This window comes from Ylistrum balloti, unplaced genomic scaffold, assembly GCF_031769215.1.
Source record: "Ylistrum balloti isolate Yb309-2 unplaced genomic scaffold, AGI_CSIRO_Ybal_v1 Utg370742, whole genome shotgun sequence".
Classification (NCBI taxonomy): Eukaryota; Metazoa; Mollusca; class Bivalvia; order Pectinida; family Pectinidae; genus Ylistrum; species Ylistrum balloti.
Genome location: NW_026782437.1, coordinates 345,055 through 369,564, shown reverse-complemented (window position 1 = coordinate 369,564; position 24,510 = coordinate 345,055). Strand labels below are relative to the sequence as shown.

At 35.3% G+C, this 24,510-nt stretch overlaps 1 protein-coding gene and 2 pseudogenes across 1 annotated transcript; all 3 read right to left on the bottom strand.

The window, feature by feature from the left end:
- Nucleotides 1-2,032: 2,032 nt before the first annotated feature.
- On the bottom strand, nucleotides 2,033-4,574 carry LOC132557938 (uncharacterized; annotated as a pseudogene).
- Nucleotides 4,575-8,779: 4,205 nt separating this feature from the next.
- On the bottom strand, nucleotides 8,780-11,221 carry LOC132557937 (uncharacterized; annotated as a pseudogene).
- A 4,208-nt stretch (nucleotides 11,222-15,429) lies between these two features.
- Nucleotides 15,430-17,861, bottom strand: LOC132557936 (uncharacterized). Its single transcript, XM_060222465.1, is given in 5 exon segments — nucleotides 15,430-15,518; nucleotides 15,521-15,806; nucleotides 16,032-16,304; nucleotides 16,507-16,671; nucleotides 16,872-17,861. Coding segments are annotated over 5 exon segments (1,803 nt in total).
- Between the last annotated feature and the right edge of the window lie 6,649 nt (nucleotides 17,862-24,510).

Genomic DNA, 24,510 nt, shown 5'->3' with positions numbered 1-24,510 from the left:
ACTCAATGAAAACAAACATAGTAGTGTACTCTACAAATTGATCCAAAATTTACGTACTGAAGGAGTCCATAGTTTTAAATGGATCACTTTTGTAAAAAAGATTTTTGACGGATCGGGTCGCTCAAACATCTTTATTAACGAAAAACAATGATGGAGAGTTTTTTTATAGATACTCTATAAAATAACGTATTCAAGATCAGTAGTTCAGAAGTGGTTCTCAGATGCCGAACTCTCTTCAACAGGACAGACCTACTTATTGTTTAAGAAAGAATTTAGATTTGAAGAATACTTGGTAAAATTATCTGAGATGAATAGGAAGTTTTTAACTAAATTTCGTATGTCAAATTTAAATATTCCTATTGGAAATGGAAGATGGCATAGTGTGGCAAAACAAAACAGAATATGTCATTTGTGTAATGATAACACAGGAGACGAGTTTCACTACCTGTTCGTATTCGTGTAAAATATTCGTGTACTACCGCCAAAATCCTAGTATTGGATTGGACTTATTACACTGTAGTATCTGTAATGTTAAACTTTCCCTTAGGAAATTGACTAAAATTGCTATAATTTGATAATAAGTATAGGTGCTATAAGTATATGTGCTATGAGTGCTGAAAGTGTAAGTGCTATAAGTGCAAGTGTTAGAAGTGTAAGTGTCAGAGGTAAAAGTGATAAAGGTTTGAGTGTTATAATTAAAAGTGCTATATATGAAGGTGGTATAAATATAAATGCTATAGGTATAAGTGCTTTAGGTGTATTAAGTACTATTAGTATAAGTGCTTTATGTGAAAGTGGTATAAATGCTATAAGTATAATTGTTATATGTATAAGTGCCTTAGGTATAAGTGCTATAAGAATAACTGTTATAAGTGTTAAATGAGTAAGTGCTATAGGTTAATGTGTTATACGTGTAAGTACTATAAGTAGGCATTTTATACAAAACCAAGTTATTATTGATTATAAATGTAATTGTAATCGAAGTTTGTAACCAAAAATATTTTGTCCATCTTGCCATGTGCTGTTTAATAGGTATTACTTTTGTACCTCATGGAACACATTTTCATGTGTCTGGGTGGCTAAATGAAATCTTGAAAAAAAAAAATCTTGAAAAGTATTTGTGTGGACCGGGGGGGGGTGTTAGGTTATATTTTGTGTGTGTGTGGGGGGGGTTATATTATGTCTATTTAATTATACTCATTTTTAGTAAAATGTTAACCTGATATTTGAATTATCTTTCAGTGACTAGGCATACGGTTGACATGAAATTAAATCATGTTATAAATATTATTGACTCTGTCATAACATGATGATTATGGCTGAAACAAATAATCAAAAGCCCCAAAAAATTGTGGTATGGTGTCGAAATAAAAATCAATTTTAAAGTCTTTGCCCTATTTAGATTTTTCTAGACTTTTGATATGTTGACATGTGTATATGTACGTGCAAGGAAAACACAAAATAAATTCTGTTGCAATTAGTTGGAGGTTGGGTCCATTTTTGTCGTAGATTGACTGGTCTATACGTGTACACAGATATCACTGCATCATCTTGCAAAGGTATATTCGTGTTAACAAAGGAAATAAAATCTATGATGATCTAAATGACGAGAAAACAATGGATTTTTGTATTCATAACAAAACAAACTTCCACTTCTAACAAGATTAATAAAATTCTAAAACACAACGATGATTGTCGCCCAGAAGTGATAAATTTCTGTAAGCTAAATCCTTATGTGATGTCCATAATTTTACTGAGCAGTTAGTACGCGGTGTGTCATTTATCATGAATGATGAAAAATATTAAATATAAAATAGTATCAATATTTTAAGAAAACTTAAATCTTGACTTTTTAAATATGATGTATATATGAAATGATCCGGATGATTTTAAGTAAAACGTCAGGTAGACGCTTTTTAATTGCTGCCATCTAATTGGTCTCTTTTCTGGCGAAAGATACTCAATATGAATCGCCGGAAATCCGAACTCCACATCGCTTGAGATTCCGGAATTTCATCTTTCTGTCTCTTTGTCATACCCATGCGTAGTCATACTTGTTAAACATCAGCTGTGACACTTTCTGAATGAATGTAGATCTGTTCGTTTTAAACTGGCCTTTCCTTACCATGACGTCAGCGTGAGTATTCACCACATCTTTGATGACGTTGCGAACCTTTTTCTGTGAGAGGAGATAGTTGAACCAATGACTGCCCTTGGGTACTCTTGTGGTTACCTTGTAGAACACTGGGTACAGTTTCTTCTTTCCAGACAAACGAACAGCAAACTCATACACTGCAGGAACGCCGTTCACATCGTCCGCTGTAAGTATACCATGGTTACAAAAGGCGTCACACCAATCGCGGTGAGTCAAGTTGATACCATGTCCGTCAGCCTTCGCAAACTGGGTTTTGGAAATCCCCAACATCCAATTTGACCACACCAGTCGCTTCAGAGGTCCTTTTATAAATTCCATGTCAGTAAGACTTTCCCTGTTAAATCGTCCTCCTGACCTTCTGCTTTTTGTTTTCTGTAAAACAGTTTTAAAATCATTATTCCACTCTTTCTCTGAGCCTTTTTTGGATAATAGAAATCGTTCATAAACTGTTAAATAACACATTTTCTAACTGTTTTTCAAACCGAAGTTTTCTCAAGCTACATATTGTTTTTGTTTTATCAAGTATCCCTAAATATAGTCATTATGGTTTATTTACATTTAGTGTAGCGACAATTTTTAGATTCTTACCTTTGTCTTTTTTGTAGCTTTAGTTTGCTTTTTTGCCGTTTTTATCTTGGGGATCATTAGTTTTCCCAATGGAAGCATTCCGGCCATTCCCGTTGGATAAGTAAATGGTGTGAACAATGGAGGTCCGGTCCCTATGTGTGATGCTGTGGCTAATCCGAAGCTACTTTTCTTACTCCCGAGAGAGGTAAACATTCCCTCGAGCGCTGTGGCCATTGTCTTGTGTTTGTTTCTCTCCCTCACTTCTGCTTCATAAGCCTGTAAAATAGTTATGATAGTATTACCTTCTTGTAATAACAATACATAGCAATATTTAGATATCATAAACTTCTAACGAGATATGACCCGGAGCCTTATGGAAAATGGCGAATGTAAAAAAGAAAAAACTTTGACAATTTTCTGTATATTAGTCAGTAATGGTAAATATGTTTATAACAAAAGTGTTAGTGATGTGCCTACCTCAAACAGATCAGATCCACCTTCCTTGTAACAGATAGACATCAGAATGTCAAACAGAACTCCAAAGCCAGCAAGAGAAATTAGCCTTCCACCTGTCACATTTGCTATCTCTTTATAAAAATGCATGGGCAAGCCGCCAACAAAAACACTGTATATCTTGACACCCTGAAATAAAAAGTGATATGTTAAATATCTTAATTTAGAATATCACTAGCCATTGATTGCTCTTCAAAACTAAACCCATTAATTTTTTTGATAAAGAATGTTCAAACTGAAGTACTGTACTAACAACATACTAAAGCATGATGCTTTATTTACATATATAAGTATACAACAAAAGGCTATATATCATTGATCATTTATTAAAGGACAATTACCATTTTGTTTAGTTCTTGAGCCTCCACACGCCAATCTATGTCGTTTACAAAGCCCTGATATGAATACCCAACTTCATGAGGTGCACCATCCCCTATTACAACTAGAGAGCGTTGGCTTCCTGGTGTCCATGATAACACTTCCCTTGCCCTTCGAAGCACGAGTTCGTAACATTCATCCAAATCTCCACCGTTGGTGCGCGAAACTGTTCCTACGAACTCGCATAGCTCTGGAACAGTTGCCCCGAAATCAATCCATTTCACAATGTAATTATGCACATCATAATAGTCTCCGTGTGCAATAATTGCTATTCTGATTCCTGGAATATCGGCCTGAAGTCGTTGAACCATGTCTTTGATTCTTCCACGAACTTCCTCTAGACAGCCGTACATAGATCCGGTGGTATCAAATGAAATGGCGATCTCTAGGAGACCACCGGGTGGTAGTGGTGGAGTTGTGGAGTTGTGGTGGAATTGCTGCTGGTATTCACATCAGGGATACTGGACTTCCGTTTGGAAAGTGATGTTTTCGTCAGAGATGGTTCTTTCACGAGAGATGATTTCCTCTTCGACAAGGAACTCTTCACTGATGAAGTGGTCTCCATTAGATCTTTTAACTCAGAAACAGACTTACGTAATGTATCAACTGCTGCTGATGTTTTACTTCCACTTGCTTTTTTAGAAAGCGAAGGGGAAACCTGTATGACATCGCAATCCTTTCCAAGGGAAGCTGATTTCAAACTCGCTGTTTTACCGACACTGGAGCCAGAATTAAGAGCGACTACGGATGAATAGATTCCGGATCCTTCGGATACCAGCGTCGCTTTCCGTTTAAGTGTGGAGACAGATGAGGATAATTTTGAGGTACTGCGCCTCGCGGACCTTGATGAACTGAGAGGGGACGAGTCGTCTGATGATTCTAGTGTCAGAGTGTTGTCCCGTCGAAGACTTGGTTTCTTTGCCATACTGACCTCTGTACTTTTTCTCTTGATAGCTGGCATCTTAAAGAGATAATTATCAGGACATTAACAGATGTTAAATATCAAAATTTTATTAACTGTCAGTTTTGAGCAATAGATTAATTGTTTTCAAATAATAAATTCATATCTCATGTAAATGAACAGGTTTTTTTTCTGTGACCTTTTTCTCACCGACCTAATTTTGAACTGAAGCTCACGTGGTTGATTGTAAGGTGAAAAGTAATTGATTTTAAGATTTGAATTCAAAAATAAATGCGGTACATTTCGAAACTATAAAACGGTACTGTAGTGCAATCCTATAACCGGAAACAATTTTATCTCAATAGACAACAAAACCATTTATAAACATCATCCCAGTTATACTTGCAGCAGGTATCACAATGAGTGTTTACGCAGATATTACACATTATACCAGAATATCATATCATTTTCGACATCATTAAAAACTACAAAACAGCTTAATAGAATTCATATCTACATTGTAAGAAATAATAAACTTAAACACCGAAATCTAACTTAGCTTTGACTATTGTTTTACTAATTGATCTTAGCGTAAATCTAAACCTTCTGGAAGCATATGAAGAAGGGGAGATAAAAATAATGGTGATTACTGCTTTGCGTGGACAGTTAGTCCCAACACCAGTGTACTTATCAATTTTCGAAAATAATTTTCTACTGTGAATTTTGACAGGCACGCTGATGTAAAATAATTATGTATTTCAGATTTCCCAAAAATTGTAAAGCTTATAGATTAATTGAAAAATCTGTAGGGTTAAAATTGACCCGAAGTTTGTGGTTACTGATTCATTCACTAACAAAAATTAGCAAATCCAATTGGCGAGTGCTCTTGGGCCAAGGATCACCTTTAATGACGTAGCGAAAATATTCATATAGATAACATGAACTAACAAGTATATTGCTGTTGTCAATCACCCGGCTGTAGTCTAACATTTATAATTTAGATCGTTTAAACATGTTATTGTTTACACTGTTAGGAAAGTGAGTATGCGTACTACATTAAGATAAAACCGTGTAACAGTGTCAATCTGATAGCAAATTCAGTGTTATTACTCACCTTGATGTTTAAAAGATCTGTATAATTTATATATATACCGACGCAGGACGGGGAAATACCTTAATAATAAACCTACCGCATGCGCATTGAACAGGAATCCAGGACAAGTTAATTCGTGTTTTGCACCCCGATTTAACTAGATACCTGTGTCAGCATTTTCGTTTATATAAATATAACTTCCGATTGTGCAATACCATGTGTGTAGCCTTGCGCATTCAGACACCGGGCAGTAAATGACGATATTTAAATCATATCAATATTGTTGTGTGTATGTACGCTGTTAAAGGCAGGTATACTAAACAGTTTTCAGTGGGAAGAACTTCCTGACAGGCAACATAATCAATAGAACACATATACTCGCTAATACAAAATGTACAAACATAAAACCACACCTATTACTCTCTCATTACATATCGACAGACAGTAACAGCTACAAATAGAAAAATCACATTCGACATCCCCATTTACCCACCCACTTCAACATATGTCTTTACCCTCCCCATTCAATATGTGTCTTTACCCTCCCTATTAAACATATGTCTTTACCCTCCCTATTCAACATACCTCTTTACCCTCCCCATTCAACATATCTCTTTACCCTCCCTATTCAACATACCTCTTTACCCTCCCTATTCATCATACCTCTATACCCTCCCTATTCATCATACCTCATTACCCTCCCTATTCATCATACCTCTTTAAACTGCCTATCCACCATACTTTTTCTCCTTCCCTATTTATCATACTTCTTTACCCTCCCTATTCAACATATGTCTTTATCCTCCCTATCCGTCATACATATTTACAGCCCCTATATATCACACCTACTTACCTCCCCATTTATCATGCCTCTTTACCTTTTTATCATGCTTCGTTATCCTCCCTATCTTATATATGCATTTTCACTCCCTATTCAACATACTTCTTTTCCCTCCTTATTCAACATACGTATTTACATTCCCTGTTCAACATACCCATTTACCCTCCCGATTTAACAAACGTACTCACAATTGTACAATATACACAGTAGTAGCCAGCACATTTCAATACAAATTTACAATTAGATGCAGATGTGCTAAATGATGAACGAAATTACATTATACGACTGTTTCATTCTTCTATGACTCTTCGGCATATTCTTTAAAAACTTATAGGCTACAGAAGAAAATTAAAATTGATAGGGAAAAAATGTCGAATTCTAAATCAAATTATAAGTTGCACTAGCCCAATAATTTAATCAATTAGATAATTTTCATACATCCGAAATTTATTCTGAACAGTGCCACTATTCGAATGAAATCAATCAAAAAATATTTCCTGGAAAATGATTTGAAAAAATACTTTTATGGAGAGAAAAACATGAATCTCAAACACGTTTCAATAATTTAGCTTTGATAGATATTTTTTAGATTTTATGTTGTATTTTTACCCAATTATCAATGTTTAAATAGCATTTTTTCATACTCGCATATAACTTAAAATGTTCCTGTCAGTGCTTGTTATTGTTTTCAAAAATTATGTATCATTTTGTGTGGATTCTGATTGTCACGAATTCTGCATCCTTGACAGATATTTTTCAGGAAACGTTTTGCCTTCATTGTAAGAAACCAAAACCACAGTTTTTCAACACGTTAGACAGTAGAAGTTGTGTGTGTAAACAGTAGTAGTTGTGTATGTAAATAGTAGTTGTGTGTGTAAATAGTAGTAGTTGTGTGTGTAAACAGTAGTTGTGTATGTAAATAGTAGTAGTTGTGTGTGTAAATAGTAGTAGTAGTTGTGTGTGTAAACAGCAGTAGTTGTGTATGTAAATAGTAGTAGTTGTGTGTGTAAACAGTAGTAGTTGTGTGTGTGTGTGTGTGTGTGTGTGTGTGTGTAAACAGTCGCAGTAGATTAAATAGTCCAAACAGACCCATTACAAGGAGGCGTGCTGCCTTCGACTCCTCTATCAAGTGGACAGAGCTTGTTTTATCATTTTTATTGAAGAATGAAACGTTTAATTAAAGTTGTTCAAATATGTATTTTAGTGATGTAAGGATACAAGAGCGAAAACCTATTAGCTGGCACCAAATAATTGGAAATGTCCCGGTGGCTGATTTACCAATTTTTTTGTATACGACCAGATTGTTTAAACAGAAAAGGATTGATGTATCATTGATGTGGTAGAAAACATATTCGTATCGCAAGAAATGTTCACATTAGCTTTTTGATAGCAAGAAGTTAGTAAAAACTTAATTGAAAACGAATAGTTTCTTTCTTATTTCATTGGGAAATCATTATCTGAAAGAAAATAGAATAAAACCTGAACTTTACATGAACAATAAAAAACATTTATTTCTATACTAAGATAAAACAATACACTATAAAACACAATATGTCTGCATTACCATCCTTTACACATACATAATATATATATATATATATATATAACAATAATAAAAGAAAATAAATAAAGACCATTTATGTCATAAAACAGGAATCGATGTTTTGTAATATTTACCTGACATGTAACAATGGCTTTATGTATTCAGACAAATGTTCAAAATTTGAACTTGTAGCCAAATCAAAGTTAATCGCCAAGTGGCTGCTGAATAACTAAATTAAAGAAACTAAACGTTCTGATAAAAAATTATAATAGATGGAGCGATCTTGTAGTCCCGGGTCCAAAACTTATAAACGTTGACGGATTCACTTCAAATTTCAATTGGTAAAGTAAAAGGTGTAAACGTGATGTCCATTATTGTACGGAAAAGTTAGCACGTGGCGTGTTTGTTTCAAAAGGAGGATACAAATATATTAAGCATAAATGTCAAAGAAAATAACTATTAACTTCTTATATCAGAAAACCACAATACATGATGTTAATTTCTCTTCAGTTTTAAAAACAAGAGCATAATGGATATGGAGGCATATAAACCTATGACAATAACGTCAAACTGGTGTTTTATTGCTGCCATTTGTCTCCTTGCTGACGGATGACGATCAGTATGAATCGCTGGAAATCCGAACTCCACATCGCTTGAGATTCCGGAATTTCATCTTTCTGTCTCTATGTCCTACCCATGCGTAGTCATACTTTTTAAACATCAACTGTGACACTTTCTGAATGAATGTAGATCTGTTCGTTTTAAACTGGCCTTTCCTCACCATGACGTCAGCGTGAGTATTCACCACATCTTTGATGACGTTGCGAACCCTTTTCTGTGAGAGGAGATAGTTTAACCAATTACTGCCCTTGGGTACTCCTGTGGTTACCTTGTAGAACACTGGGTACAGTTTCTTCTTTCCAGACAAACGAACAGCAAACTCATACACTGCAGGAATGCCATTCACATCGTCCGCTGTAAGTATACCTTTGTTACAAAAGGCGTCACACCAATCGCGGTGAGTGAAGCTGATGTCATGTCCGTCAGCTTTCGCAAACTGGGTTTTGGAAATCCCCAACATCCATTTTGACCATACCAGTCGCTTCAGAGGTCCTTTTGTAAATTTCGCGTGTGTAAGACTTTCCCTGTTGAATCGTCCTCCAGACTTTCCTCTACTTTTTCTTTCCTGTAAAACAATTTCAAAATCACCATTCCAGTTTTTCCCTGGGCCTTATTTAGATAATAGAAATCACTGATATTTCAAACCGAAGTTTTCTTAAGCTACGTATTTTTTTGTTCTTTTTATCTTTTTTTTTTTTTTATCAAGTACCCCTAAATATAATCATTATGATTTATCTATATTTAGGGTAAAGACAATTTTTAGATTCTTACCTTTGTCTTTTTTGTAGTTTTAGTTTGTTTCTTTGTAGTTTTATTTTTCTTAGCAGTTTTTATCTTATGGGTCGTTGTTTTTCCCAGTGAAAACATTCCAGCCGTTCCCGTTGGAAGAGTCAATGGTTTGAATGCTGGCAGTCCGGTCCCTATGTGTGATGCTGGGGCTAATCCGAAGCTACTTTTCTTACCCCCGAGAGAGGTAAACATTCCCTCAAGCGCTGTGTCCATTGTCTTGTGTTTGTTTCTTTCCCTCACTTCTGCTTCATAAGCCTGTAAAATAGTTATGATAGTATTACCTTCTTTTCATATTAATATATAGCTCAAATACTATTTATTTTAGCAGCATAAATATCTTAACCTGAATTGCCAATGCAGTAGGTTTTCAAACGGTATCAACAGCTTAATTAAAAATGGTTATCTAAAATCTATTAATTGGTCAACAATGGTGAATGATGATCAATGATGTGCCTACCTCAAACAAGTCTGGTCCTCCTTCCTTGTAACAAATAGACATCAGAATGTCAAACAGAATTCCGAAACTAGCAAGAGGGATTGTTTTTCCACCTGTCTTATTTGCTATCACATTATAAAAAAGTAGCGGTATGGCGTTGACACAAACACTGTATATCTTGACACCCTGAAATAAATTAAAGTTTTATCTTATTATTACTGGACAAACATTCAAACTTCAAAACTAAACCCATTAATTTTTTTGATAAAGAATGTTCAAACTGAAGTACTGTATTAACAACATACTAAAGCATGATGCTTTATTTACATATATAAGTATACAACAAAAGGCTATATATCATTGATCATTTATTAAAGGACAATTACCATTTTGTTTAGTTCTTGAGCCTCCACACGCCAATCTATGTCGTTCACAAAACCGTTATATGAATACCCAACTTCATGAGGTGCACAATCCCCTATTACAACTAGAGAGCGTTGGCTTCCTGGTGTCCATGATAACACCTCTCTTGCCCTTCGAAGCACGAGTTCGTAACATTCGTCCGCATCTCCACCGCAGGTGCGCGAAACTGTTTCCACGAACTCGCATAGCTCTGGAACAGTTGCCCCGAAATCAATCCATTTCACAATGTAATTATGCACATCACAATAGTCTCCGTGTGCAATAATTGCTATTCTGATTCCTGGAATATCGGCCTGAAGTCGTTGAACCATGTCTTTGATTCTTCCACGAACTTCCTCTAGACAGCCGTACATAGATCCGGTGGTATCAAATGAAATGGCGATCTCTAGGAGACCACCGGGTGGTAGTGGTGGAGTTGTGGAGTTGTGGTGGAATTGCTGCTGGTATTCACATCAGGGATACTGGACTTCCGTTTGGAAAGTGATGTTTTCGTCAGAGATGGTTCTTTCACGAGAGATGATTTCCTCTTCGACAAGGAACTCTTCACTGATGAAGTGGTCTCCATTAGATCTTTTAACTCAGAAACAGACTTACGTAATGTATCAACTGCTGCTGATGTTTTACTTCCACTTGCTTTTTTAGAAAGCGAAGGGGAAACCTGTATGACATCGCAATCCTTTCCAAGGGAAGCTGATTTCAAACTCGCTGTTTTACCGACACTGGAGCCAGAATTAAGAGCGACTACGGATGAATAGATTCCGGATCCTTCGGATACCAGCGTCGCTTTCCGTTTAAGTGAGGAGACAGATGAGGATAATTTTGAGGTACTGCGCCTCGCGGACCTTGATGAACTGAGAGGGGACGACTCGTCTGATGATTCTAGAGTCAGAGTGTTGTCCCGTCGAAGACTTGGTTTCTTTGCCATACTGACCTCTGTACTTTTTCTCTTTATAGGTGGCATCTTAAAGAGATAATTATTAGGATATTGAGAGATGTTAAATATCAAAATTTTATTAACTGTCAGTTTTGAGCAATAGATTAATTGTTTTCAAATAATAAATTCATATCTCATGTAAATGAACAGGTTTTTTTTCTGTGACCTTTTTCTCACCGACCTAATTTTGAACTGAAGCTCACGTGGTTGATTGTAAGGTGAAAAGTAATTGATTTTAAGATTTGAATTCAAAAATAAATGCGGTACATTTCGAAACTATAAAACGGTACTGTAGTGCAATCCTATAACCGGAAACAATTTTATCTCAATAGACAACAAAACCATTTATAAACATCATCCCAGTTATACTTGCAGCAGGTATCACAATGAGTGTTTACGCAGATATTACACATTATACCAGAATATCATATCATTTTCGACATCATTAAAAACTACAAAACAGCTTAATAGAATTCATATCTACATTGTAAGAAATAATAAACTTAAACACCGAAATCTAACTTAGCTTTGACTATTGTTTTACTAATTGATCTTAGCGTAAATCTAAACCTTCTGGAAGCATATGAAGAAGGGGAGATAAAAATAATGGTGATTACTGCTTTGCGTGGACAGTTAGTCCCAACACCAGTGTACTTATCAATTTTCGAAAATAATTTTCTACTGTGAATTTTGACAGGCACGCTGATGTAAAATAATTATGTATTTCAGATTTCCCAAAAATTGTAAAGCTTATAGATTAATTGAAAAATCTGTAGGGTTAAAATTGACCCGAAGTTTGTGGTTACTGATTCATTCACTAACAAAAATTAGCAAATCCAATTGGCGAGTGCTCTTGGGCCAAGGATCACCTTTAATGACGTAGCGAAAATATTCATATAGATAACATGAACTAACAAGTATATTGCTGTTGTCAATCACCCGGCTGTAGTCTAACATTTATAATTTAGATCGTTTAAACATGTTATTGTTTACACTGTTAGGAAAGTGAGTATGCGTACTACATTAAGATAAAACCGTGTAACAGTGTCAATCTGATAGCAAATTCAGTGTTATTACTCACCTTGATGTTTAAAAGATCTGTATAATTTATATATATACCGACGCAGGACGGGGAAATACCTTAATAATAAACCTACCGCATGCGCATTGAACAGGAATCCAGGACAAGTTAATTCGTGTTTTGCACCCCGATTTAACTAGATACCTGTGTCAGCATTTTCGTTTATATAAATATAACTTCCGATTGTGCAATACCATGTGTGTAGCCTTGCGCATTCAGACACCGGGCAGTAAATGACGATATTTAAATCATATCAATATTGTTGTGTGTATGTACGCTGTTAAAGGCAGGTATACTAAACAGTTTTCAGTGGGAAGAACTTCCTGACAGGCAACGTAATCAATAGAGCACATATACTCGCTAATACAAAATGTACAAACATAAAACCACACCTATTACTCTCTCATTACATATCGACAGACAGTAACAGCTACAAATAGAAAAATCACATTCGACATCCCCATTTACCCACCCACTTCAACATATGTCTTTACCCTCCCCATTCAATATGTGTCTTTACCCTCCCTATTAAACATATGTCTTTACCCTCCCTATTCAACATACCTCTTTACCCTCCCCATTCAACATATCTCTTTACCCTCCCTATTCAACATACCTCTTTACCCTCCCTATTCATCATACCTCTATACCCTCCCTATTCATCATACCTCATTACCCTCCCTATTCATCATACCTCTTTAAACTGCCTATCCACCATACTTTTTCTCCTTCCCTATTTATCATACTTCTTTACCCTCCCTATTCAACATATGTCTTTATCCTCCCTATCCGTCATACATATTTACAGCCCCTATATATCACACCTACTTACCTCCCCATTTATCATGCCTCTTTACCTTTTTATCATGCTTCGTTATCCTCCCTATCTTATATATGCATTTTCACTCCCTATTCAACATACTTCTTTTCCCTCCTTATTCAACATACGTATTTACATTCCCTGTTCAACATACCCATTTACCCTCCCGATTTAACAAACGTACTCACAATTGTACAATATACACAGTAGTAGCCAGCACATTTCAATACAAATTTACAATTAGATGCAGATGTGCTAAATGATGAACGAAATTACATTATACGACTGTTTCATTCTTCTATGACTCTTCGGCATATTCTTTAAAAACTTATAGGCTACAGAAGAAAATTAAAATTGATAGGGAAAAAATGTCGAATTCTAAATCAAATTATAAGTTGCACTAGCCCAATAATTTAATCAATTAGATAATTTTCATACATCCGAAATTTATTCTGAACAGTGCCACTATTCGAATGAAATCAATCAAAAAATATTTCCTGGAAAATGATTTGAAAAAATACTTTTATGGAGAGAAAAACATGAATCTCAAACACGTTTCAATAATTTAGCTTTGATAGATATTTTTTAGATTTTATGTTGTATTTTTACCCAATTATCAATGTTTAAATAGCATTTTTTCATACTCGCATATAACTTAAAATGTTCCTGTCAGTGCTTGTTATTGTTTTCAAAAATTATGTATCATTTTGTGTGGATTCTGATTGTCACGAATTCTGCATCCTTGACAGATATTTTTTCAGGAAACGTTTTGCCTTCATTGTAAGAAACCAAAACCACAGTTTTTCAACACGTTAGACAGTAGAAGTTGTGTGTGTAAACAGTAGTAGTTGTGTATGTAAATAGTAGTTGTGTGTGTAAATAGTAGTAGTTGTGTGTGTAAACAGTAGTTGTGTATGTAAATAGTAGTAGTTGTGTGTGTAAATAGTAGTAGTAGTTGTGTGTGTAAACAGCAGTAGTTGTGTATGTAAATAGTAGTAGTTGTGTGTGTAAACAGTAGTAGTTGTGTGTGTGTGTGTGTGTGTGTGTGTGTGTGTAAACAGTCGCAGTAGATTAAATAGTCCAAACAGACCCATTACAAGGAGGCGTGCTGCCTTCGACTCCTCTATCAAGTGGACAGAGCTTGTTTTATCATTTTTATTGAAGAATGAAACGTTTAATTAAAGTTGTTCAAATATGTATTTTAGTGATGTAAGGATACAAGAGCGAAAACCTATTAGCTGGCACCAAATAATTGGAAATGTCCCGGTGGCTGATTTACCAATTTTTTTGTATACGACCAGATTGTTTAAACAGAAAAGGATTGATGTATCATTGATGTGGTAGAAAACATATTCGTATCGCAAGAAATGTTCACATTAGCTTTTTGATAGCAAGAAGTTAGTAAAAACTTAATTGAAAACGAATAGTTTCTTTCTTATTTCATTGGGAAATCATTATCTGAAAGAAAATAGAATAAAACCTTAACTTTACATGAACAATAAAAAACATTTATTTCTATACTAAGATAAAACAATACACTATAAAACACAATATGTCTGCATTACCATCCTTTACACATACATAATATATATATATATATATATATATAACAATAATAAAAGAAAATAAATAAAGACCATTTATGTCATAAAACAGGAATCGATGTTTTGTAATATTTACCTGACATGTAACAATGGCTTTATGTATTCAGACAAATGTTCAAAATTTGAACTTGTAGCCAAATCAAAGTTAATCGCCAAGTGGCTGCTGAATAACTAAATTAAAGAAACTAAACGTTCTGATAAAAAATTATAATAGATGGAGCGATCTTGTAGTCCCGGGTCCAAAACTTATAAACGTTGACGGATTCACTTCAAATTTCAATTGGTAAAGTAAAAGGTGTAAACGTGATGTCCATTATTGTACGGAAAAGTTAGCACGTGGCGTGTTTGTTTCAAAAGGAGGATACAAATATATTAAGCATAAATGTCAAAGAAAATAACTATTAACTTCTTATATCAGAAAACCACAATACATGATGTTAATTTCTCTTCAGTTTTAAAAACAAGAGCATAATGGATATGGAGGCATATAAACCTATGACAATAACGTCAAACTGGTGTTTTATTGCTGCCATTTGTCTCCTTGCTGACGGATGACGATCAGTATGAATCGCTGGAAATCCGAACTCCACATCGCTTGAGATTCCGGAATTTCATCTTTCTGTCTCTATGTCCTACCCATGCGTAGTCATACTTTTTAAACATCAACTGTGACACTTTCTGAATGAATGTAGATCTGTTCGTTTTAAACTGGCCTTTCCTCACCATGACGTCAGCGTGAGTATTCACCACATCTTTGATGACGTTGCGAACCCTTTTCTGTGAGAGGAGATAGTTTAACCAATTACTGCCCTTGGGTACTCCTGTGGTTACCTTGTAGAACACTGGGTACAGTTTCTTCTTTCCAGACAAACGAACAGCAAACTCATACACTGCAGGAATGCCATTCACATCGTCCGCTGTAAGTATACCTTTGTTACAAAAGGCGTCACACCAATCGCGGTGAGTGAAGCTGATGTCATGTCCGTCAGCTTTCGCAAACTGGGTTTTGGAAATCCCCAACATCCATTTTGACCATACCAGTCGCTTCAGAGGTCCTTTTGTAAATTTCGCGTGTGTAAGACTTTCCCTGTTGAATCGTCCTCCAGACTTTCCTCTACTTTTTCTTTCCTGTAAAACAATTTCAAAATCACCATTCCAGTTTTTCCCTGGGCCTTATTTAGATAATAGAAATCACTGATTTTTCAAACCGAAGTTTTCTTAAGCTACGTATTTTTTTTTCTTTTTATCTGTTTTTTTTTTATCAAGTACCCCTAAATATAATCATTATGGTTTATCTATATTTAGGGTAAAGACAATTTTTTAGATTCTTACCTTTGTCTTTTTTGTAATTTTAGTTTGTTTCTTTGTAGTTTTATTTTTCTTGGCAGTTTTTATCTTATGGGTCGTTGGTTTTCCCAGTGAAAACATTCCAGCCGTTCCCGTTGGAAGAGTCAATGGTTTGAATGCTGGCAGTCCGGTCCCTATGTGTGATGCTGGGGCTAATCCGAAGCTACTTTTCTTACCCCCGAGAGAGGTAAACATTCCCTCAAGCGCTGTGTCCATTGTCTTGTGTTTGTTTCTTTCCCTCACTTCTGCTTCATAAGCCTGTAAAATAGTTATGATAGTATTACCTTCTTTTCATATTAATATATAGCTCAAATACTATTTATTTTAGCAGCATAAATATCTTAACCTGAATTGCCAATGCAGTAGGTTTTCAAACGGTATCAACAGCTTAATTAAAAATGGTTATCTAAAATCTATTAATTGGTCAACAATGGTGAATGATGATCAATGATGTGCCTACCTCAAACAAGTCTGGTCCTCCTTCCTTGTAACAAATAGACATCAGAATGTCAAACAGAATTCCGAAACTAGCAAGAGGGATTGTTTTTCCACCTGTCTTATTTGCTATCACATTATAAAAAAGTAGCGGTATGGCGTTGACACAAACACTGTATATCTTGACACCCTGAAATAAATTAAAGTTTTATCTTATTATTACTGGACAAACATTCAAACTTCAAAACTAAACCCATTATTTTTTTTGATAAAGAATGTTCAAACTGAAGTACTGTACTAACAAAATACTAACGCATGATGCTTTATTTACATATATAAGTATACAACAAAAGGCTATATATCATTGATCATTTATTAAAGGACAATTACCATTTTGTTTAGTTCTTGAGCCTCCACACGCCAATCTATGTCGTTCACAAAACCGTTATATGAATACCCAACTTCATGAGGTGCACAATCCCCTATTACAACTAGAGAGCGTTGGCTTCCTGGTGTCCATGATAATACCTCCCTTGCCCTTCGAAGCACGAGTTCGTAACATTCGTCCGCATCTCCACCGCAGGTGCGCGAAACTGTTTCCACGAACTCGCATAGCTCTGGAACAGTTGCCCCGAAATCAATCCATTTCACAATGTAATTATCCACATCACAATAGTCTCCGTGTGCAATAATTGCTATTCTGATTCCTGGAATATCGGCCTGAAGTCGTTGAACCATGTCTTTGATTCTTCCACGAACTTCCTCTAGACAGCCGTACATAGATCCAGTGGTATCAAATGAAATGGCGATCTCTAGGAGACCACCGGGTGGTAGTGGTGGAGTTGTGGTGGAATTGCTACTGGTATTCACATCAGGGATACTGGACTTCCGTTTGGAAAGTGATGTTTTCGTCAGAGATGGTTCTTTCACAAGAGATGATTTTCTCTTCGACAAGGAACTCTTCACTGATGAAGTGGTCTCCATTAGATCTTTTAACTCAGAAACAGACTTACGTAATGTATCAACTGCTGCTGATGTTTTACTTCCACTTGCTTTTTTAGAAAGCGAAGGGGAAACAGGTATGACATCGCAACCCTTTCCAACGGAAGCTGATTTCAAACTCGCTGTTTTACCGACACTGGAGCCAGAATTAAGAGCGACTACGGATGAATAGATTCCGGATCCTTCGGATACCAGCGTCGCTTTCCGTTTAAGTGTGGAGACAGATGAGGATAATTTTGAGGTACTGCGTCTCACGGACCTCGAGGAACTAAGAGGGGACGAGTCGTCTGATGATTCTAGAGTCAGAGTGTTGTCCCGTCGAAGACTTGGTTTCTTTGCCATACTGACCTCTGTACTTTTTCTCTTGATAGCTGGCATCTTAAAGAGATAATTATCAGGACATTAACAGATGTTAAATATCAACATTTTATTAACTGTCAGTTTTGAGCAACAGATTAATTGTTTTCAAACAATCAAATTATATCTCATGTCAATGAACAGGTTTTTTTTTCTGTGACCTTTTTCTCACCGACCTAATTTTACGTGTAATGTGAAAAGTAATTGATTTTAAGATTTGAATTCAAAAATAAATGCGGTACATTTCGAAACTATAAAACAGTACTGTAGTGCAATCCTATAACCGGAAACAATTTTATCTCAATAGACAACAAAACCATTTATAAACATCATCCCAGTTATACTTGCAGCAGGTATCACAATGAGTGTTTACGCAGATATTACACATTATACTAGAATACCATATCATTATCGACATCATTACAAACTACAAAACAGGTTAATATAATTCAAATCTACATTGTAAGAAATAATAAACTTAAACACCGAAATCTAACTTAGCTTTGTCTATTGTTTTACTAATTGCTCTTAGCGTAAATCTAAACCTTCTGGAAGCTTATGAAGAAATGGAGATAAAAATAATGGTGATTACTGGTTAGCTTGTACAGTTAGTTCATATAATTGAATGGTGATGGGATATAAAAACAGAATCAATAATTCATTTTAAATCATGTCGATGAAAATTACATTCAAATAAACAGAAAGAGTTCTAACACCGGTGTACTTATCAATTTTCGAAAATAATTTTCTACTGTGAATTTTGACAGGCACGCTGATGTAAAATAATTATGTATTTCAGATTTCCCAAAAATTGTAAAGCTTATAGATTAATTGAAAAATCTGTAGGGTTAAAATTGACCCGAAGTTTGTGGTTACTGATTCATTCATTAAGCAAAAATTAGCATATCCAATTGGCGAGTGTTCTGGGTCCAAGGATCACCTTTAATGACGTAGCGCTGTAGCGAAAATATTCATATAGATAACATGAACTAACAACAAGTATATTGCTGTTGTCAATCACCCGGCTGTAGTCTAACATTTATAATTTAGATCGTGTAAACATGTTATTGTTTACATTGTTAGAAAAGTGAGTATGCGTACTACATTAAGATAAAACGGTGTAACAGTGTCAATCTGATAGCAAATTCAGTGTTATTACTCACCTTGATGTTTAAAAGATCTGTATTGACTGAAGTCTGAGCTGCACTGGTAATTTATATATATACCGGCGCGAGACGTTCTTATTGGTTCAATCTGGGGAAATACTTTAATAATAACCCTACCGCATGCGCATTGGACCAGGAATCCCGGACAAGTTAATTCGTGTTCTCCACCCCAATTGGACTTGATACCTGTGTCAGCATTTTCGTTTATATAAATATAACTTCCGGTTGTGCAATACCATGTGTGTTTACCTTGCGCAGTCAGACACCAGGCAGTAAATGACGATATTTAAATCATATCAACATTGTTATGTGTATGTTAAGGGCAAGTATACGTAACAGTTTTCAGTGGGAAGAAACTCCTGACAGGCAACGTAATCAATAGAACACATATATTCGCTAATACAAAATGTACAAACATAAAAACACACATATTACTCTCTCATTACATATCTACAGACAGTAACATCTACAAATAGAAAAATCACATTCGACATCCCCATTTACCCACCCATGCACTTGAACATATTTCTTTACCCTCCCCATTCAACATATTTCTTTACCTTCCCCATTCAACATATGTCCTTCCCCTCCCTATTCATCATACCTCTTTACCCTCCCTATTCAACATTCCTCTTTACCCTCCCCATTCAACATATGTCTTTACCCTCCCTATTCATCATATCCCTTTACCCTCCCCATTCAACATATGTCTTTACCCTCCCTATTCATCATACCTCTTTAAACTGCCTATTCATCATACCTCTTTACCCTCCCTATTCATCATACCTCTTTACCCTCCCTATTCATCATACCTCTTTAAACTGCCTATCCACCATACCTTTTCTCTTTCCCTATTCATCATACCTCTTTACCCTCCCTATTCACCATACATATTTACAGCCCCTATACTTCACACCTACTTACCTCCCCATTTATCATGCCTCTTTACCTTTTTATCATACCTCTTTATCCTCCCTATCTAATATATACATTTTTCACTCCCTATTCAACATACTTACTCTCCCTCCTTATTCAACATACGTATCTACATTCCCTGTTCAACATACCCACTTATCCTCCCGATTTATCAAATCACAATTGTACAATATACACAGTAGTGAACAGCACATTTCAATAGAAAGTTACGATTAGATGCAGGTGCGCTAAATGATGAATAAAACTACATCATATAGTTGTTTCTTTCCTCTATGACTCTTCGGCATAGTTTTTAAAACTTCAAAATTAATAGAAAGAAATGTCAAAATCTTAATCAAATATTAAGTTGCACTAGCCCAATAATTTAATCAATCAGATAATTAGATAGTTTATTCTAAACAGTGCCACTATTCGAATGAATTGAATAAAAAAAAAACATTGCTGGAAATTTTTTGGAAAAATGAGAGAGAAAAAAACATGAATCTCAAACACATTTCTTTAATTCAGCTATGATTAATATACCTGCATATAACTAAAATAATCCTGTCAGAGCTTCTAATCGTTTTCAAAATACTTTTAAAAAATCATGCATCATTTTATGTGGATTCTGATTGTCACGCATTCTGCATCCTTAAAAGATCTTGTTTCATGAAACGTTTGCTTTCATTATAAGAAACCAACAGTACTTCAACATTCAACACGTTCGGAACATTTTGACATGGCCTTTCCGATGTCCCGTTTGAATTCGAAAGTGATAGCACATCATCCAATTGTGCAAGTTCCATTAAATCTATGGTCGCTAGCTTCTCATCTAATTAACCATTTAACAATCATTTTTGGGAAGTCCATTCTGTGGTCATAAATTTTCTTTTGGTAATGATATATTGCATACTCAAGGTGCAAAGTTGGTGAAAATATCAGATAAATCTTAAAAAATAAGACAAATCCATTATCACAGATGGTGAAGGTTTTACAGATAATTTTGAGGTGCTGTACATCATAGACATGCCCCATGCCAGTTCCTTTAGCTCCACTTCGTCTATGATGTACAGCATGTATATTCAGCTATGTATATTCAGCTATCAAAAATGTTTTGTAGAAATCTCGGTATGCTCAGTGGCAACCGTACACACCGTACCGAGATTTCTATAAAACAATTTGGATATGTTTTAACCGCCATTTTTCATAAAACAAAATTTCCCCTTATATCGGCTGAGGGAATTAACAAAGTACCTCAGTACACACTACCGTTCTCGGTTTTAGTTAATTACCTTGTATTTGTTTTTTTTTTTCGGTTTCTGTGATGTACTTGATGTTGTATCCAGTACCAATATTGGACCATGCCGTCGATATTACTTTTCACGATTCTATACAATGCATGAGTGTTTAAAGATTGCAATTGAAAATGTCAGTACTTCTGCTCTACTTACGCCAAGTTCATCATACCTCTTTACCATCCCTATTTACCCTATCTTTTTATCATACCTATTTACCCTACCTTTTTATCATGCCTCCTTATCCTACCTTTCTATCATACCTCCTTACCCTACCTTTCTATCATACCTCCTTACCCTACCTTTTTATCATACCTCCTTACCCTACCTTTTTAGCATACCACTTTACCATCCCTATTTATCGTACCTCTGTACCCTCTCTATTTAGCATACCTCTTCAACTGCCCTATTCACCATACCAATCTATCTTCCCTATCCATCATACCTATTTACCCTCCCTATTCATCATACCTATTTACCCTCCCTATTCATCATACCTCTTTACCCTCCCTATTCATCATACATATTTACCCTCCCTATTCATCATACCTCTTTACCCTCCCTATTCCTCATACCTATTTACCCTCCCTATTCATCATACCTCTTAACCCTCCCTTTTCATCACACCTCTTTACCCTCCCTATTCATTATACCTCTTTAAACTGCCTATTCATCATACCTCTTTACCCTCCCTATTCATCATACCTCTTTAAACTTCCTATTCACCATACCTCATCTCCTTCCCTATTCATCATACCTATTTTCCTTCCCATTCATCATACCTCTTTACCAAAAGTATCCATCATATCTATTTACCCTCCCGTTTATCATACCTCTATTTCCCTCCTATTTACCTTACCTATTTTCCTTCCCATTCATCATACCTCTTTGCCATACCTCTTCTCCTTCCTTATTCAGTATACCAATTGATCTTCCCTATTCATCTTACCTCGTTACCCTTCCTATCTATCATACCTGTGTAACCTCTGTATGCATCAATTATTTTCCCTATGTATTCCTCATCGCTGTACCCTCTCTATTCATCATACCTCTTCCCTATTCAACATACTTATTTTCCCTCCCCATTCATTATACCTCTTTGCCTTCCCAATTCATCATAAATACTTACCCTAACTATTCACCATACCTCTTCTCCTTCCCTATTCACCATACCTATTTATCTACCCTATTCATCATACCTCTTTACCCTGCCTATTCACCATACCTCTTCTCCTTCCCTAATCACCATATCTGTTTATCTACCCTATTTATACCCCTTTACCCTACCTATTCACCATACCTCTTCTCCTTCCCTAATCACCATACCTGTTTATCTACCCTATTTATACCCCTTTACCCTACCTATTCACCATACCTCTCCTCCTTCCCTAATCACCATACCTGTTTATCTACCCTATTTATACCTCTTTACCCTACATTTTTTCCTTCCCTTATCACCATACCTATTTATTTACCCTATTTATAACTCTTTTCCCTACCTTTTCACCATACCTCTCCTTCCCTAATCACCATACCTATTTATCTACCCTATTCATCATTCTTATTTACCCTCCCTATGTGCCTTCTATATCCTTCCTTTTTCTCTAGAACCTATACCGTACACCAAACGTCACTTTTAGCAAAAGATCCATATTCCATATGTAAAACTCCTTAGCCATAGTTTTTTTAAATTGTGTTCATTACTTTGAACGGTTTGATGCTCATTAGCTTGCCTGTTGGCTCCATTCTTGTATACCTCGTTCTCATTTGAGAACCTGACATTACTTACTTTGACCCAGGGTTTACGTGTCATCAGTGAAGCAGAAGATGCTTACTTTTAGAACCTGGTTTTGCTCTCCACGTAAATCTTTCTTTTGATAATACAGTACTTTGTCCTATGTTTATGGAATTGGAGTTGGATTAGGAGTATGTTGCCATAATGTTTTTTTGTTTTTTAAATCAGAAAAATTTCTCGGTACAGAAAATATTCTGTCTCAAAATTGTAAATCTTATTTCAAAAAATATTTATGCTGATTTCTACAATTTGCAATCAGTTAATGATAACACATGATTAATGACCTTTAACAGTGTTGTTATTCTATGACTGTGACAACTACGAGGAGATTACAAAAAGTTTTTTGAGTCTTGCATAATTTTTGTTAAATGTACCGCACCTAATATACATCCTTGTCCTACTGGTTTTATGTTGGGCCATACTGCTGGTTGCAACTGTTTACTCACATTTCAAACTGATTGAAGAAAGAGCAACAAACTACACCTATCCAAAACATGAGCAAGATTGGACCTATAAATGCCTTCTGATGACATCGAGGATCAGCATCAGTAGAGTCTTGCTAACGCTGTACGATGCCAGTCCATGTAGTTTTCTTTCTAACATTGTAACCTATAGTGAAACCTTGCTTTGTCATTGAGCTGAAACTTACAAGAAATGGTCGTGACATGATCCTGACCAAAGTTTCTTAATTTCGGGTTGGTCTGAAATCCAACATGGCCGCCATCTTGAAAACACATTTTCGACTTCTCAAGTTCAAAATTTGAAATCTTGTATTTTTTTGTTAGATGACCGTTAAGGCCCATGGACCTATTGTTATTTAATATTGTGATCTTTCAAAATTGTGTTTCTTTCTTCTAAAATTGTTGTTGTAAACCTTTAATTTTTCAGGAGTACTATAAACCATAAAAATTTTATTCCAAAACGTAGAACTTATATGACTTGTATTAATGTGTAAATCAATGCTATTTACCATTTTACCCTTGACCACATTTTTACCAAATGTTTGTTCAAAATTAGCAATACAAAATGTTTGAAATGAGAAAAGCAAAGACAGTTAATCAACTGTTAATATTTGATGATAGGTATTTATTGTCACAGAAAATTTCTCTCATATAATACAAGACTACCTGTAACATCACAAATCACTCCTCGCAATAACCAAAAGAAACGTATAACTCGTAAATTCTCAAAATCATACTTGACAGGGATTTAAAAGGTTTATCTTTAACATATGTATATACTACATAAATTTGTTGACAAATAATTGAACAACAATAAAATTCTTTGTTTAGGACAAAATATGACATTAAATACAGGACCATAAATATACAAAGGCTGCACAGTATTAGTTGGAAATAAAATGTAAACTTTGTACTGTTGTAATACATAAGAAGTTGCTTATATAATTGACCTTGAAGAATAAATAAAATATTTTCCATAGACAAGCAGTGCACATTATCTTTAAGAAAAAAATCTGTGTAAAATAGATAGCAGCTGTT